At 35.9% G+C, this 17,892-nt stretch overlaps 1 protein-coding gene across 1 annotated transcript in view; it reads right to left on the bottom strand.

Annotated features, from left to right (window-relative positions):
- The window catches only part of CFAP47 (cilia and flagella associated protein 47), a 259,907-nt gene that overhangs the window by 24,848 nt on the left and 217,167 nt on the right, over positions 1-17,892 (bottom strand). The window contains exons 59-61 of the mRNA XM_064710667.1: positions 12,740-12,899; positions 12,027-12,118; positions 7,891-8,043 (exon numbers count right to left, since the gene is read on the bottom strand). Of these exons, the coding sequence (XP_064566737.1) occupies positions 7,891-8,043; positions 12,027-12,118; positions 12,740-12,899 (405 nt within the window). The remainder of the gene's footprint in view (positions 1-7,890; positions 8,044-12,026; positions 12,119-12,739; positions 12,900-17,892) is intronic.

Genomic DNA, 17,892 nt, shown 5'->3' with positions numbered 1-17,892 from the left:
CTAAGGGACCCCCTTTACTTTCACACTCTTTCCCATTTCCAGTGAGACAGATGGAAATTAAAACTGTGATGGAAACATGTTCAGACTGCAAAAGTGCTTGTGCTCATTTCAGAGGCTTTTCCTTGGATGGATGCAGTAAAACAGAGATGCAAGTGAATTCACTTAGCTGCTCTTATTTGTAGTCATTTCATAAAGGAGGGAAGCAAAATCACCAAATATAAACATGTAATTAAAGCCAAGGCATTCATAAATTTGCGGTTTCATGCTTTGCATAAACCAGATTAATTATTTTCACTTGGTGCTGAATGAAACACAGTGCACTCACACTGATTTTTTCCACTGGTTCTGACAATTTTCCAAGGCTGTGTCCACTGTGGCCCTGACACTTAACAAAGATTTCTTCCCCTCTTGATCTAATAGTCCCCAAACTGCTAACACAGAAACTACAAAACCAGATGTTAACTACTCATTTCTACCAGGTATCTGGCATCTAATCTTCACCTTCCAAATATTTTGAAATATCTCCCTACATAGTCCCTTTCAGGTCTCATCTGACAGCTGTCCTTTTCCTGCTTCTCCATTGTCTTCCAAGAGTTTTCCACAGACACTGCAGGAACTCAGCAGGCAGTGGGGAATGAACACTAAATATGCAGCTCTGCCTTTCCAGCAAAAGTAGAGGCAGGCAGAACACATTACTGCACAGCAGATCAAATAATTATAATACTGTTTTCAGGCACATATTCAAATAAACAACAAAAAGTGAATTGCAAGAGTAATAAAAGAAAAAAAAAAAAAGAACTTTAGTGGTCAAGAACATCCTAACACTTAAGTAGACATCATGTGGGTAGTAAGACATGAAATCTCATCTGAAAATTATGTATCTGTTTCTCATTGTAGAATGTCACAACTATGGGACAATAACAGCAGAATAAGCAAATTGTATAAAACCCCCAAAGACCTGGCTGTAGTTAAATGTGCCTTTCACCAGATTTCTTCATACATGTACAAAAGAGCTGTATGTGGAGCATTAGAAATATAAGCAAAGACAACATAACTAAAACCCTAAAATCACAGAAAATAATGGATATAAAAACTGATCTTCTTCTGTTCATAATAAAATATTGATCCTTATAGGAATTCAAGGACTCAATATAGTTCTGCATAAATATCTTTGTATCTCTTCTCTGCAAATTTTTCTCTTTCCATATCCAGCCAAAAACTTTCATCCATATCTTCAAGGCCCTACAAAATTCCACTCTTATCCACATCTTTTACCCTGCATCCCACTGCCTATTTCCTTAGCAACTAATTGGAATGCTTCTTTCTTAAATTTTCCCTTACTTTCAATTTTTCTCTTTCAAAACATTTGTTTGAAAGAGGTATCTACTTCTAAATCAAGTTTCTGCTGTAAAGAAGCAGCAAAAGGCAAAAAGCATTGCCCCCACCTTTTTTTTTTTTGTTTTGAGAATGTGTTTCTTCAAAACACTGCACAGTTTAGTGAATGAAATAAATGAAATAGAAGCTTGTGAATCCATTTTATGTATATGAAACACATGGTGTGCATCTAGTATTGTTCCTTGCAGCTTGTTTCCATATATTCTCTCTCCCTGAATCCCTTTTTCACTAATTATCTTCTTACTCTGCCTCCATACATCCCTTTCAATGCTTTCTTTACTCTCATATTAGAGAGTTGAAACAAAAACCTCAGAAAAATCAAAAGGATTCTCTTCAGCCCAAATGATCTCACATTATTTGCCTTTGATCTGGCATTCTACTCAGATTTCTATGTTACCCTGTAAATTCCTGCTATAAAGGAAACAATTAAAATTTATTTCTTCATAACCATTATAATCCTTTTTCAACAAGTTCCTGCTTTTATTCAGCCGTGTCTTCATTTAGCCAGAACCTCTGGCAGATAAAGATCACATTTGTACCTTGGCATAGAAACATCAAAGCAGCTTCTTCAGGAACATATCTCATGATTTAGTCCTAATTCACACAGACATTATTTTTTCCATGGCATCCAGAGTCATTTGCCTCACTTTCAATGTTGCTCACAGAAATCAGTAACAACTCAAGTTGACTTTTAACCTGACCGTTCTGTTTGAACTGGAACACAACAGAGGCTAAATTGGAAACCCACATCACCATTTTTTCAATGGTTCTTGACAATTTTACACTATACTATGGTCTATTACAAAAGCATACACATTTTATCTTCTGGCTTTTTTAATATAGAAAACTGAGTCACAGAGAGTGGAACACAGCCCCTGATCACCAGGGTCACACTCATTTGCTTCCTTTTCCTTACCCAACAGACTGCATTCAGTTACACATAAGACAGAACATCTATCACACAGGCTAGTGTAAATTCTCTACTATAAGACATTTCATCTCATGGGAGGTATCAACTTGTGTTATTTTTTGGATACAAATCAGGTTTCAGAATTAATAACATTTTTGTGTAGTAAATTTCTGAGGTTTCACTCTTGTCTTCCTCAGCTGGCTTGAAGAAAAGGGATGGTTCAAGGTTATCACTTCATTCAAAGTTCTGTGGTGATTCTGTGTAACTTCTATTTATTTGTCTTATAGTTTTAATATCTTCCTGTATCTCCAAAGCTTCAGATGAAATTGTTCTTAAACTGTCAAAACAACAGGCCTGATGCAGTAATTTATAAAACAAAGTTTTATACATTCTACAAAACAACAGGGGAAGTTTGTTGGGGAATTTTTGTATCAAGTTCTCCTTGAAACTTGATACAACATGTAGTGTGAGAGAGATGAAGGAGATCTAGAGATAATAACTTCATTTTCTGTAAGAACAACAAAACTTGAACAATGTAACTTCAGAAGCAGAACACAAGGATAAAGAATTTTATCACAGAATTGAAAATAGGATGTAATAACCTGGAAATGGAAGAGCATTTGGGATAGGCTTGTTGCATGCATGTAGTATTTTACTACAGTGATTGTCTGATAAATTTTCTGAGGCAAATTTAGGTGCATAAATCCTCTGCTTTTCTATGACAAATAGCATTCAAACACTGCTGAGAGACAAAGGGCCACTGTCTCAGAAAAACCAAAGTTTGCATCTTAAGGGGTTTGATCAGCAATGCTTTGTTGGTGTCCCATAAATAATGAGCAAAAAATTCAGAAAAAAAGAGGAAATTAATGCAGACAGATCATTGTTAGGTATTATGATATTCCACAAGAACAATTAAGGTTATATAGAGCTGTGTTGGCCACGGCTCTGATTTACAGAAGCTTCCCCAAAATATCTTTACAAAACAAGAGTGCAGTGGTTCTGTTTCTATTGGAAGCAATACTTCCTTACCATCCAACCAAAGAGATTACAGGAAATTCTGTGTGCAAGAAAGGGGAGAAACAGCAATCACAAAAATAGAGCAATTAAAGTCATTAATACACTCCTCCAGCTAATTATATTGCCTATGTTTTTCTTATCCACTAGCTCAAATAATTTTAAGGGAAATCTATTTGTGTGTTCCTGTTTCAGACATTATTTGAGTTAGTCAATCAGTTCTTTTGGACCTCTCATGTTTCCTGGTTCTATATCATACTGAAGAGTAGCACCTGGAAGAATTTAATTATTTCTGGTTTTGTATTATTTATTGTTTTTGCAATTTTATGAAGCTGAAAAAATAACTTCAGATTAGTTTATAATAGATCTGGTTCCCTTTAAGTGCTGAATATTTAAAGTGAGCATGATTTTGCATAAGTATCAGAATGTCATTTTAATTAACATAATGATGATTCTCATTCCTAAGGCTTACAGATTTTAACATTTTATAAAATGGCAAGGAAACAGAATTGAGTGATGACCGTAAACAGAAATAAAAGCAGTTCCCAACTGCCTGCTCACAATTCACAAATTCTTCTTTTTTTTTGCCAGAATTTTCTGTTACTGTCCTAATTATATTAAGAAATGGCAGTAGGAGAGTTTATTTATGAGATAAAAATTGTACTGTATTTTTTCTCTTTTTTAATGGACCCAGTCATATCCTTGTATATCAACACGAATATTTGACCTTCTTCATTAAAATGCCTGGCATTATTTCAGCTCAATAATGGAAATAAACAATACATCAAATCTCTCCCATGCTTCACTCATAAATAAAAAAACAAACAGGCAGATGTAAACAAAAATTATGCAGATGACAAAATAATCCATTTAAGACTTTCAGTTCTCCTCTGATGCTTTATACTTTGACTTCTACTAGTCTCTTCCACCAGGAGCTCTCACCCCCTAACAAAAAAAACCAATAACCCATAACAAAGTGTCTCAATTCTTGGTTCACCCCCTTGTTAACAAGTTCATTTTGTCATTGATCACTGCTTTCATCAACTCTTAATCCAAAACAAACACTTTGTTATCCTTTCTTTTATTGCATAGGAAGAAAATCTAATTTATATAGGTATAATTTTTTCATCCTCAAGGATAATTTCAAAAATAAAGCCACAGTAATTCTGACAATACAGAAATGGCTTAAGTAGGATATAGGGCCATCTTCATCATTATTACCCTCTTCATACTGCTTCCAATATTAATCTGCTACACTTTATCAGCAATCATATTAACACCTCTGGATGAGTGATCAAGTCTATTTGTCTCCAAAGATTTCTTTGGTCATACCCAATCTTATTGACCTTATATCTTAAAGGTGAGCCTCCTGATCCAGATCCATCACATTAAATGGGAATTTAGTGTAATCCATAGCACTGGCTAACAGAAAATCCTGCTGGGGATGGAAAATAGCTTTTTAATGTGTGTTTGAATATGTTTTTATTCTTTGCTGGTTTCAAAGAGCTGCTTTAAAGAAATGAAAGAAAATAGAGCCTTTTGAATATTCTGATGAGTTTCAGGAATATTAGGTAGTTGCTATAAAGTTATTATTAACAGTCAAACAAAGGGTACAGATACACTTTGTATAATGATGCCAATGTACATTATGGATTAGCACATCTGGAAAATGTTATTTCCCTCTCAGGTGCAGTTGAACTCTCCATCTGTTTTGTCTGAGTTCAGAATGGCTCTAAACCCTGGTCACAACATAAACCAACCTTGTACCTGTGCTACCCTACAGAAGCTGGGCAGCACTGTTCCCCTCAAGGAAAATGTCATGAAACCTTCCCAGAAATAAGAATTCAGAGCAAGGAGCTAAGACCAGCTGCTGGGCTGTGAGGAGAGCAATGAATTAATAAAGATGAGAGAAGTTAATGAGAAACACTCAGCCCTCATGGCTGGCTTATGAGATAAACTGAAGCAATTGAAAGGGAAAGGTTACAAAGGACCACTACAAACACACAATGTTCTGAATGTTAAATGTCAGTCAAACTTCCAGAACTGATTCGTGAATGTTTGATTTTCTTTTTTCAGAAGACTGTGGAAAATTAAATGTGTTTGTATTCCCCACTGAATACTTAACCTAAAAAACAGCAAACTACCCTTGTTTGGATGAATCTCAGCTCTTAAATTTCCTTTAGTGAAAAAGACATCTTTAGAGCCATATGTAAGAATACAGCTGAAAAATACATTTAGGGTGAAAATATGCACGTCATGTCACTGAAAATTATTTTTAAAAAGGACCATGCACTATTTGCTACTTGTTATGTCTAAAATATTAAGCTTTCATTATTTGATCCCTGAAACTTTGCTGGCTTCTGAACAAGAAATTATGTCATTGGAGCTAGAAAACTTTTAGATTGCACCCTCTTTCTTAAGAAATTGTAGTAGCTTTCTGTGTCAAGTGCACTCCTCCATATTGGATGAAATTGAATTTTTTATGTAAAAGACCTGTTTGAAGATTTTTCACTTCAAAAGAATTTATACTTGTCCAAATAATTTAAATACTGAAGCACAGTATTAGCTGTTTAAATCTGATCTGCCAGTAATTATCATCATTTATCCTTGGGTGTAAAAACTGCTTACTACTCTTCACACAGGCACTCTGATGAATCACTCTTTCAGAAGAGAAAAAAATGAAGAACAGTGTGCCAGACTGTTATCTTAAAGGTTTAGGCTTTTATTTATGTTATTACTGGTAGACTGCAGAAAAGCTCAGATAGTACCATTTAATTTGCTTCCCAACAGGCCTCAAATTCATCTATCAATAATGGCATTAAAATGTCATTGAAAAGGATGAAAAGCACTGTGTTAAAAATGATTTTACTACCGAGGGTGCAAAGCATTTCATTATCAGACTTCTTACTTAAAAAGATGCAACGCCCCAAATCAATGTCTTGTACACCATGTGCAGCAGCCAGTGTGAATAAATTATTCCTATGAATAAAACAAGAACTAGACATCATGAATCTGCAAGACTTTCAAAATGCTGCCTCAGCTTGCTCACTGCATGTTTTTCTTGTCAATTCACAGGCCAACATTTGGAGGGAAATAGCCCAGGTGTGTTTAAGACAGCCCACTCATACATGACCAGCCAATAATGAGCTAAATCTGTTACTCTATGATAAAAATAAGTTTTAAAAAAGTGCTTTTTTATCTTGATGGACAGCTGTCCTCAAAAGGCTGAATACATTTTCATAATAGCATTTACAGTTCTCCAAAGATGAAAGAATGTACACTGACAACTTCACATATTTTTGCTTTACTGGATTTATCACTATCACTGTGTAATATGGGTATGTAAGATGATAATATGCCCAGGAAATAATTTATCTTTGACACTGCAATATGAGTAAATAAAAAATTTAGAAAAGCAATTATGAATATCAGCCAATCAGTAAGCATATGCTCTGCAAACTCTATTAAACAGTTCAACTTCAGATCTTCTATTTTAAAAGCTTTCAGAAATAAAATCTATTTAAAGACAGTAATTGTTGATAGGAGATTACATTGATCAATGTGCATGTTTGCATGAAAATTGGCCTCATAGGAAGGATGTAATGCATCTTGATTTACCTTTTACAGCTATTCACTTTTTCTGTTATTTGGCGGGACATTTTCTGTAACATGGTATTCCTGCACAGCCTCTGTTGGAACAGACTGTAAATGGCAGAAAAGGGACACAAAAGCCAAGTTTGCCTGCCCTTCCAACTGATTACCTGATAGACTGCAATTCAGCAACATCTGTAAACTCATCTTTTACCACTTTGAACAGAGTCAGAGTGCAGGTGAAGTCCCTTCCCTCATCTACAGCTAAGTTAAACACACATTAGTCTGTCTCATGTTATGCATCATAATTTTTAAATAACATTTTCCTTATAAAGGATGATGACTTTGAACCCAAAATGGAATGTTAAGTTTCCAAGGTGCACAATTTTAAAAATTTTTGTGACTATGACTGATAACAGAAATACTGATGATACAGCAGTAGGAAGTACTCTTTTCTTACTACTTATTTCTTGTGCCATTCTGTTTGAAGGAGAGGTATATTTTGAACAGCTGCAGTATCTGAATAAATTGATTTTCACTGTGTTCTCAGCAGATTAACAGTAAGTGGAAGCTATCCTTTTACAAAGCTTTATCACTTCTTTCAAAAAGTCCTCCTTCTTCAATCCATTCTGATACCAATATTGACCTGCTGATGGGAATGCATCTTATAAACCTGCAGATAAATGTCTCCTGGCAATGCTTACACAGATGTATTTTTTCTAACTGAAGACTTTGTGCAAGCTCTCTTTTAAAGGAAAGATTGTGTGCATGCAAGCCTCACAGCCAGGACAAATTTTAAAAAATGGAAGGTTCAGGTTTATAAGTGCCCATAGCTGTAGACAAAAAGTTAAACAAATGATAGAAATATGAACAGGGACCATTTGCCTAAACCTCACTCATTGTCATGGCAGAGCTGCACATCTGGTGAAGCAGTTATTTGAAATTTTTATAAAACAGCATAACATCAAAACTACTCTCACCATCAGTGACTTCTGGGGTGCTGGACAACTCTTCTGTGTCCACCAAGGCAGAGCTCCCCGCATCAGGCAGGTCAGTGGCACCAGGCATGACCCCAATCAGCAGCAGCTCCACCCTCTGCTCCAGCCTCTGCCTGGCCTGGCAGCGGATCACAACTACACAAAAGCAAAAACATCTTATTTGCAAAGAGCTGGCATCTGGATTTTAGCAAAGAAATTAAACATAGAAGCTAAATGTGCTCAGATAAAGACAGAATTCCAGTAAGGAGCAAGACAACTAAAAGCTTCTCCCAACCTCCACTTTCTATTGTTCTATTGTGGTGAAGTAGTAGAAAATATTGCTAAGCAAACAAAAATCCCAACAGAACTTGCAAATTTCTCTCTTATCTTTAATCATTAAATTTATCTTCATTTTAGTTCAACTGCTAATAGGAATTATGGCATAGTTTGAAATATGTCAGTAAGAAAGGAAGACTGAAACAAAACCAAAAAATAAAGATTTTATGGTTAAATGAAATACTATTAAGTTACTCTTTGCTTTCTTAGTTTAAGAATACTGTTGTTAAAACTTCAACTTTAATAGAAATATTCCAGAACAAAAAGCATTCTTGCATGAGTTTCTGTTTGAAGAATCATAGAACTTCTTTCAGTTCAGTAAGTAATTTTAATTTACTGCTTCCAAAGTATGTCTTTTTCATTACAAAGTTGTTAGGTTTTAGCTTTTACACTAGTTTTTATAAAGTTTTTTTCAATAGGGGTTTTTTTGTTCTTTTTTGCCTTTTCTTATTTAATAGCACAGAAAAAGAAGGAAATTACATAACAGTGCTGAAAAAAAAATGTTTTCCCAAAGACCTAGAACTTCCTAGAGCTCTGGGAATCAACATGAAAAAGAACAGCTGACCCCATACTTTTTAGTTTCAAGATCTCTAAGTCATTTTCATCAGAGTTTGACCCAATGTTTCTTCAAAAATTAACTCTGAAGTTAACATAAGGAATTAATGATCAATAATTTGGAACCATATTGTGGTGAATAAATATGCAGTGTTTAAAAAAAGAAGAACGAAACCCCTTTTTTATATCATTTTTATTTAGCTTCAACTTTCAGTTCTGGCACTTTGTTTACTCTGCAAAATAGATAACTACATAAGTTCAGGTAATTTCCTTTCTCTCTTGGTCTTTCCCTGTTTAACAGAGTGTAAGTAATTTCTAGAGATCTCTTAGAATTTCCATGAGGGAGAGTTACTGAAATAGGTTAAACACAGATCTTTTTGTTTAAATGTATGACCTTATATAAATATAGTTTTAAATCTATATTTAAAAATAGATTACATTCCCTGTATTCCACTAGTTTACCAAATGTTTCAGATTACTGTGCGCACATTGTGCCATTTTCTGTTCTACAGTTCATCTTACTACAAAAATTGATTTTACATTTTCTTTTTTCCAAAATGGCTGAATAATATTTATGAATAAAATTCATAGATATCTAAGATTTGACTGGACAAGTCCCTGAGCAAGCTGCCCTTGAGCAGGTGCTTGGATTAGAGGAGCCCCAGTGGGCCCCTCCAATTAAAATTGCTGTATGCTTCTTTGACTCTACACTCTACAAGAATTAAAAGAATATTCTGGATGACCCTCCATTTGTAATCAATTCTATAAGATAGCCAGAATATCACCTACTTAACATGTACTACATGGGTTGTGACCACTGATCATTTTAATTGGTCTCATGAGATAGAAAGCCAAGTGACTTCTAGAAATTTAAGTATATTAAGATGCAAATAAGAATGACCCAAAGATGAACTCTTAATACACCAGCAAAGCAGCTTGGGTTTTTGACACAGAAACTTGTAGCCTCCAGGCAATTCTAACAAATGTCTGCATTTAGAGAGAGGACAATACTCTTGATCATTATCTTTTTTTTTTTTTTTAAGTATATTTCTTTTTATTATCTGCTTTGGATTTATATATTTCAATGCAAGTTTTCTAAATGCCCAATTATAACTGAAAACCATAGGCTTTCAGAATCAAGGTGGAATGGAAAATTACATAAACACACTTAAAACCACCTATTTCTGTTTTCTGGGACATTCTTCAAAGACCTAAATTTTCCTTGGGAAAAAATATTAGCCCAACATAACATACTGATGGCCAAAGAACTAAATTAATGCAATGCATTTTTATGTATTACAAACATTTATTGAACATAAACTAATGGATAACAGGTATAAATATGCTACAATTTGGTTCTGTTGTTTTAAAAAAGCATTTAGGAATTTGAAATTACCTAAGGGTTGATAGTATGTGAGCTTCTGATCATACACAGAAGTGATGTCACCTAAGCAATTCATGAATGCTAAACATTTTAATTCATAACTTATACAGAAAGCATTGGGTCCTGCACTTGGGGCACAACCACCCCAGGCAATGCCCCAGGCTTGGGCAAGAATGGCTGGAAAGCTGCCCAGGGGAGGATCTGGGGATGTTGATGAAAAATAGGCTGAACATGAGCTCAGATGTGCCAAGGTAACCAAGAAGGCCAATGGAGCCTGGCCTGGATCAGAACAGGGACCTGGCCTGGATCAGGAACAGGAGCCTGGCCTGGATCAGGAACAGGAGCCTGGCCTGGATCAGGAACAGGTAACAGTGCAGCCAGCAGGACCAGGACAGTGACTGTCCCCCTGTACTGGGCACTGGTGAGGCCACACCTTGAGAGCTGTGTCCAGTTCTGGGCCCCTCAGTTCAGGAGAGACATTGAGGGGCTGGAGGGAGCCCAGAGAAGGACAGTGGAGCTGGGGAAGAGTCTCTAGATTAGGAGGGTGACTGGGGGAGCTGGGGTGTCTAGCTTGGAGAAAAAAAGGTTCAGGAGAGACCACCTCCATCTCCAGAACCATCTGGAAGGAAGGTGTAGCCAGGTGGGAGTTAATCTCTCCTCCCAAGTACAAGTGACAGACAAGAGGAAATGGCCTCAAGTTGTGCCAAGGGAGGTTTAAATTGGATATTGAGAAAAATTTCTTCGTGAAAAGGGTGGCCAGGTGATGGAACAAGGTGCCCAGAGAACTGGGGGGATCATCACACCTAAAAATATTCAGAAACCACAGAGATGTGATAGTTAGGGACACGATTTAGTGGTTACACAGAGTTAATGGTTGGACTCAATGATCTTAGAGGTCTTTTCAACCTTAATGATTCTGTGATTTCAATGAAAGCAACAGCCCAATAAAAGGGAGATTTATCTTGAGGAGTGCCACTGAATTACACAACAAACACCCACATTAATATACATGGTTCTAATGCTAATGAGACTCATTAAAGCCATCATTTTGGGCAACAGTTGATTACATGATAATATTCTGCTTCATTCCTTAAGGTATTAAAGTACAAATTAATGAGATGAAAGCTCTAATTAATACCACATCATTGGCATTTGTCTACAAGTAAAGAGTTCTTAAGCAATATAAATTAATGGCAGTACAAATATCTATGTTTTTTCAGAAATTGTCCCTGTATCTTAATACATTTAATGTAGAAAGGTATTATATTCACTGATTCAATCCACAAAAAGTGAGCTGAAAGGACAAGCTGGTATAGAATTGGTCCCACATTTACACATTGAGCTGTTGTTTCAGGGTTATAGATTTAAAAAGCTGTTCACAACTTTCTGTTTCATAGCTCTGGAATTATATCACACCTTAAAACTACAGATGGTCAAATATATAAGCATTTACTATGCTCAAATAAGCAAGAAACCTCCAAGAATGTCACTCATCTTTTAATGCAAGTTTACTTCTAAAGAGCAAGGGGAGAACTTACTGGATATGCAAGAAGTCTACCCTTGAACCAGTCCTTTGCTCAGCTTACCTTCAGTTCTCACACTCAGGATTAATTGGGATACTGAAGGGCACAGCCCTTAAGATTTACAACTGCCTCTAATTCCTTTTATCCACAATAAGAATAAAGTCATGATCTAGATTTGCTTTGGAAGTGGGAGAAGATTTTATTTTTAATATGTGATGTTATCTTTTTTTAAGGTACTGCTGCAAATTCTTGTGATCAAGCAGGTGAGAATATAAGTGACTATTTGATTTTCTTACATATTCTTAGATATATTGCTCAAGCTTTTTTCAAGCATTATCTACCTGATTTCTGCTGTGGTGCTTCAGGTGTTCCATTAATGGGATAGATCCAGAGTATTCCCTGAGTTTCGCCGTTCTCTGCTACAATAACATTTCTAGAAAAATACAAGTATCAATTAGACTGCTAAAAATTCCGTTTCCAAAGTAATCTAGACTTAAGAGTTGTTGGAAAGGTTAGACTCTATCCTATTGTATGCTGTAATGCTAACCATATCTAAGAAAAATATGAAATAAAATCCAGCTAAATATATCAGCTATAAATTATATCAGCTACAACTTAGATCCACTTAGTGTATTCAAACATTATAGATCTGCAAACATTTGGTCTGATCTGCATTTTGTCAGGTTATGTTTACATTGAGATAAGATTTTTGCAGTTTATGAATGACATAAAAATATCAGGATGTAAATGATTATTATCCCAAATATATTGAAACAAACAGAGCTTTCATTTGCCCAATATTCATAACTGCACCAGCAGCCAGTACTTTACATTTTCTTCATTTAAAGCAAGGATAGGTATTAAAACAGACAGATATCTCCCCCTGAATCTGCATACTTTGCAGAGTACATTAAAAGCTTTTGATGGATATCCACTGCCCTCAAAATCAGACACTGGACTGCCCTTGGGAGCTACATATGAATAGTCAATGGGATAAATGGTGATAGGACTGAGCATCTGAACCACTTTTTCCTTTCCTATTAGAATAAATTACCTGTTTAAGTCTGTATTTGATTCACCAGTAACCTCATAAGGCCAGTTCTCACCGTTTTCCCTCTTTACATGAATTACCACCACTGCTTTATAAATTTTCATTTCAGCTGGCATGAATAATACAGGGATTTCCAGTTTTTCTTTTGGAGCTAATCGGATTCCTGCAAGATGAAACAGATTGTTGTGGTATTTTGGAAGTTTTCAAAATATTTTCTATAATTTTACTCATATCTTTCCCTTTTTCTTTTTTAATCACTGTTTAACCTTTTATCATATTATGTGGCTGTCCCTGTAAAAAATTCCATTTTACCCCATTTTTGCTACAAAAAAACCCAAAACAAAACCACAATTAAATGAATGTCCTACATTTAATATTCAGAGATCATGTGTAGCATATACGTGTGAATCCCATGATTTTGTAGGTTCTAAGTAATTTTTTTTCAGCTATGGTTACATCTATGAGTAACACTGCATTAAAAAGATCAATTCAAAAACAAATGCTCACATTCAAGACAACTATAATATCTTTAAAAGAACCTTCATTACTGTTATTATACAAACCATGCTTTTTCCATATGACTTTTTTTCTGATTGATTTTGCTGTTTAAAAAAAAACCAAAAACAAAACAAACTAAACTTATGTTATCTGTAATGAAGGTAGCCTGGTATTTTCAATCTTTAAGGGCCTTTTTCCAATGACTTGTCAGTCTGCCACATTTCAGAACCTCTACTTCAGCTATTTCAGAAATAATCGAAAGATTACACAGAGTAGAACAGGTAAATCAGTGTTTTAACTACAAAGCTCTTTGTTTGAAAAGTGTTCCTGGAATTTGCAGGAAATGACACCTCAGGGTTAGGGTTTCAGCTTTAATTCTATCTGCAGAAAATCCTCTTAGTTATGAGTAGCTGCTTCTACATTAGGCTTTGAATCAGTTTTTGTGATAATATTTCACACTTTCTACAATGAACAGAAGCTGATACAGGCATGTGGGTACCACTCCCTGAGCATGACTGGACATGCAGCATCCTCCTGGAGATCACTTCTTTGATCACCACAGGTGGTTTCATGCTCAAAAACTGCCAGCAGGGAAACTTCACCTGGTGCTCCAAATGGTCACCTTCCTCCAGCCAAAATTCCTCAAGGTGAAGACCTCAGGGTTGGGAGTTGTAGAAGAGTGGGTGGTAGGGAAATTGTAATGCAGTCTTGGGAAAAAAAGGAGTATGCACAGAAGTTTGGGAATGAAGGTGGAAGTGCTGGGAGACGAAGTAAAATGATGTCAGGAATACAGGAATGGCCAGAAAGACAAAAAAAATTCAAGTCACATCAGGGAAGGAGAGAAGGGTTTGAAAAACAGCTCTCCAAAACACAGAACACCAGTCTGGACTCCTCATCTGCACTAACTTCCTATCAGCATTTAATGATAAATTCTATTGGTGATAAGCTTTTGGCTAGAAACACTCTTAAATTAAAATAAATTAACTAACTAACCAAATTAAGATGGGAAAATCAATTTTAAATTAGGCAAGTTTTGAATATTTAAAACCACACAGCTCTGCAGGTTTTCTACCTCTCCCAGTTAAAAAGACCTCAGGACATCAAATACAGACCACTGCCTTGTGGAAGGGGCTAGCAGCGGGCCTGTTAGCTAAAGGAGCAAGAAGTAAGAAGAAGAAGAAGCTGATAAGGAGCTTTCTCCAAGGCCGTAACCAAGGAGATCGAGAGAAGGAAGATAAGAGCATTCTGCAGCTGGACGAAGCGATTTTAGAAAGTTAGGTGGAGTCAGAGTAACTTTTCACCAATGGCATGATATTGAATTATTGTGGCCAATAGCTAAGGTAGAAGAAGGGTAAACAACTGGAAAGTGTATAAAAGATCAGCCATTTTCATTAATAAACTGTTGCCAAGTGTTACCAACTGAGACTACTTGTGGTCTCTGCTTTATGTCGTGACCGCCTCGACTGCGACACTGCCTCACTTTATTATGAATGAGAAAAGCCATAGGAAGGTCTTACCTAAACATATCTGAATTTCTGTGTGTAAGAGTTTTATCATATACTAATTATGAAAATTAACCAGCTGCTTTGCATTTGTGATTGCTTAAATCTTGTGTATTTGTAGGAGTTCATCATGGCAAGAGCAATTTGCCTTGGAAATAATTACTTGAAAAGTTTTGTATCATGAAAGCTTGAAAATATCCTAATTAAAAATCCATTAAAATGTTAATATCTAAATGAAAAAAATGATATATTTTTTCCAATTTTGATAAAAATTAAAGATTTTTCTTTGGATCTTTGAGGCATTATCTATCAAGCCCATACCCAAATTTAAAAGATATACTACATATACATGTGTTGTTGGCAACTACATGGTCAAAGTGAAAATTTTTTACAATTAGCAACTCATTTTTCATCCAATATCTGAAATAAATATTTTTATATCAGGCATAATTACAACAGTCCTGAAGACATCTGAACTGGGATGCACCCCTCTGGATCAGAAACCCATCACAGCACTGACACGCTGTTCTCCCTCAGTGAGAGAAGAGTCAGCTCTCTGCTGGGATTTGCCCACTTTGGGCTCACTCTGGTCCAGTTAAGACAAAGGCATGTGATAGCTTTGAAACAGAAGGGTACACTTCAGGATATATTTGCAATTGGATTGCCTTGAATCCACACATACATGGATACCAAAATAATGTAAACACTTTGTAACACCATTACAGTGCATCCTTAAGGTTCATTTGCAAAGCTTTTAACAGATGGCAAATAGAACAGACTGTAAACTCATAACCAGTTATATACATCACATTACATATTTTGAATTGTAGCTTAATGATGTAGCTTACAGGACAGAGCCCCTTCGTTTTTTAAAAATAGATTTTAATGCAGAATCCATATGATAGCATTCTGGGTCATTCTGGCAGAAAATTGGTTATTAAAGACCATGAAAAGACAAATTTTACAATATTGCTATTGAAACAGATTGTATTCACATTTTTAATAAAAAAATCTTCCTATTAGAAGATGCTAATAATAAAGGTAATTTTTACATCACCAGGCTTGCCTGCAGCTGTCAACTAACCAACTGATCATTAACTGCTAATACAGATTTATTTCATTATGATTTTGGCTAGTTAATAAGATAGATAAAATAGGCAGAATGGCAAATATAATTTGCTTTTATTTCTTCTTTCCCATTTAGAGAATGCAGGCTAGCACACAAAAAAAGCTCTGTGTACAGCTTTAATAAAAATCAGTTTTACCTGCTCCTACTTGTCTGGGGACCTCAAGTAATCTGCCAAAAATCTGATACCAATGGCTGATCCCTTGCCTTCATGTAATTATTTTACTGCAATGAATATCCACAAATTCTGTGTAAGAAAACCACAGCAAGTCCCTTTTCTGAACACAGGTACAGGACATTTGATAAAAAGCTTTGGGCCAGATTTTGATAATACCTCACTCCTCTTTCACTGTCCTATAGCCCATTAGGAAAGAGTTAAATTTAGCAGAGTAAGCTCACTGACCCATTAAAGACTGAAGGCATCTGACTCAAACCAAGGGCTGCAATTTGAGTCAACTGCCTTACAAAGGAGTGTGTGGAGCTCTGCATGATCCCTCATTTCATTTTTAGGTAACCTTTTGTTAAGCCTTGCCTCTAGCCTCCCCAGAGGCTGCTGGAAAACACTGATTCTGTAAAAGACTCCTCAGGCACTGAGCCTAGAATTCAGAACTGGATTAGATAATAAATCAAAATTAGTATATTTCAAATTCCTGGCTACAATTCTTTGGGACACTGAGCTGTGGTTGGGTTCTGTGTAACTTTTGTGTCAGCCCTAGAAAGCAAAGCACTGTGAGTGCTAAAATTCAAGCAGCAGTGGATGCCAATAGCTGGGATGTTATTAGGAAGGAATACAGATGGGTAAAAATGCATTTTTTGCCTCTAGAGTAGATTAGGAAAAATGTTAAGAGCAGGCATACCAGGCAGCATCATGGTAATAAAACAGTGATGGCAAGGAACAAAATATTTTGCAATAAGTCATCCTCCCATTTAACGTTAACCTAAAGCCATGTATTTTTCATATTAGTAAGGTGCTTTGCAGGTAGATTTTCTAGATATTGAAGTGCATCTCCCTGATTCACTCCTCCTAATTCTGTAGCATCTGAGTGCCTCCCATTGATTTTACCCAGAAGAAGAGCACTCAGTTCAGCCTCCTTTAACTGAGACATGAGACAGAGCTCAGAATATCTTGCTGAAGTCTCATGGAAAATAATTTAGGAGAGGGTACTTTTATTTGTTTGTTTTCTTGATAGTTTCTCCATTAAAATTACTATAGCAGCATTTTGATTAAACCCACAGACAGCTTTGCTAAAATTAGCACTGGCCATGTAAATGTCAACTCACTATAATTAGGTCTGTTTTCTCCTATTATCCTCAGAATCTGGAAAGGGCAACCTCCAAAATATTCATACACAGCAGCTGCTGCTGGGGAATTATTGCTAATTTCTTCTCAAGGAGCTCATCCAGAAAAGAATTGATATCAGATAGCAAAGAGTGAGCTATTGCCAGCATACTAGTATCCAAAATGCATTGAAAAAGTCAGACCTAGGCATTAATTTCTTTTCATCTGCTGGAAGAGATAAAATCCTGGTTTACATATGAAAACTAAGATATTTTATAGCACCTCTCCCAGAAGAGTTTCATTGCTAAATCCCAAGAGTCTAATAAAGAACGGACAGCATTTCCACCTTGACTCTTATTAAGGGTGGGTCCATTTTTGTTTGCATCTTCTTTTTTTTTAGTACTTCCAATGAAGCTGTTTGAATTTTTTATTCCCTCTCATTAAAACACAATCACAATCCCTTGTTATGGATTCTAATTAAAAAACTGTGAGAGTAGCAGCCTGTTAGTTTTGCTACATCAGTATTATAATTATTCAGTCTCAATGAGTAAATATAAATAAAATTTTCTGAATTGACAGTCATCATACAAGAGCCAACAGCCTCCATCTGTGTAGATATTCAAAATTTGACTGGACATGGTCCTGGACCACCTGATGGAGATGACCCTGCCTGAGCCACAGAGGGTTTGGATGAACAAGAGGATCTCAACAGGTTCTTTACCACCTAAACAGTTCTGTGCTTCTGGAATTC

This window comes from Zonotrichia leucophrys, chromosome 1, assembly GCF_028769735.1.
Source record: "Zonotrichia leucophrys gambelii isolate GWCS_2022_RI chromosome 1, RI_Zleu_2.0, whole genome shotgun sequence".
In the NCBI taxonomy this organism is placed as follows: domain Eukaryota; kingdom Metazoa; phylum Chordata; class Aves; order Passeriformes; family Passerellidae; genus Zonotrichia; species Zonotrichia leucophrys.
This window is presented reverse-complemented; position numbering and strand designations above follow the sequence as displayed.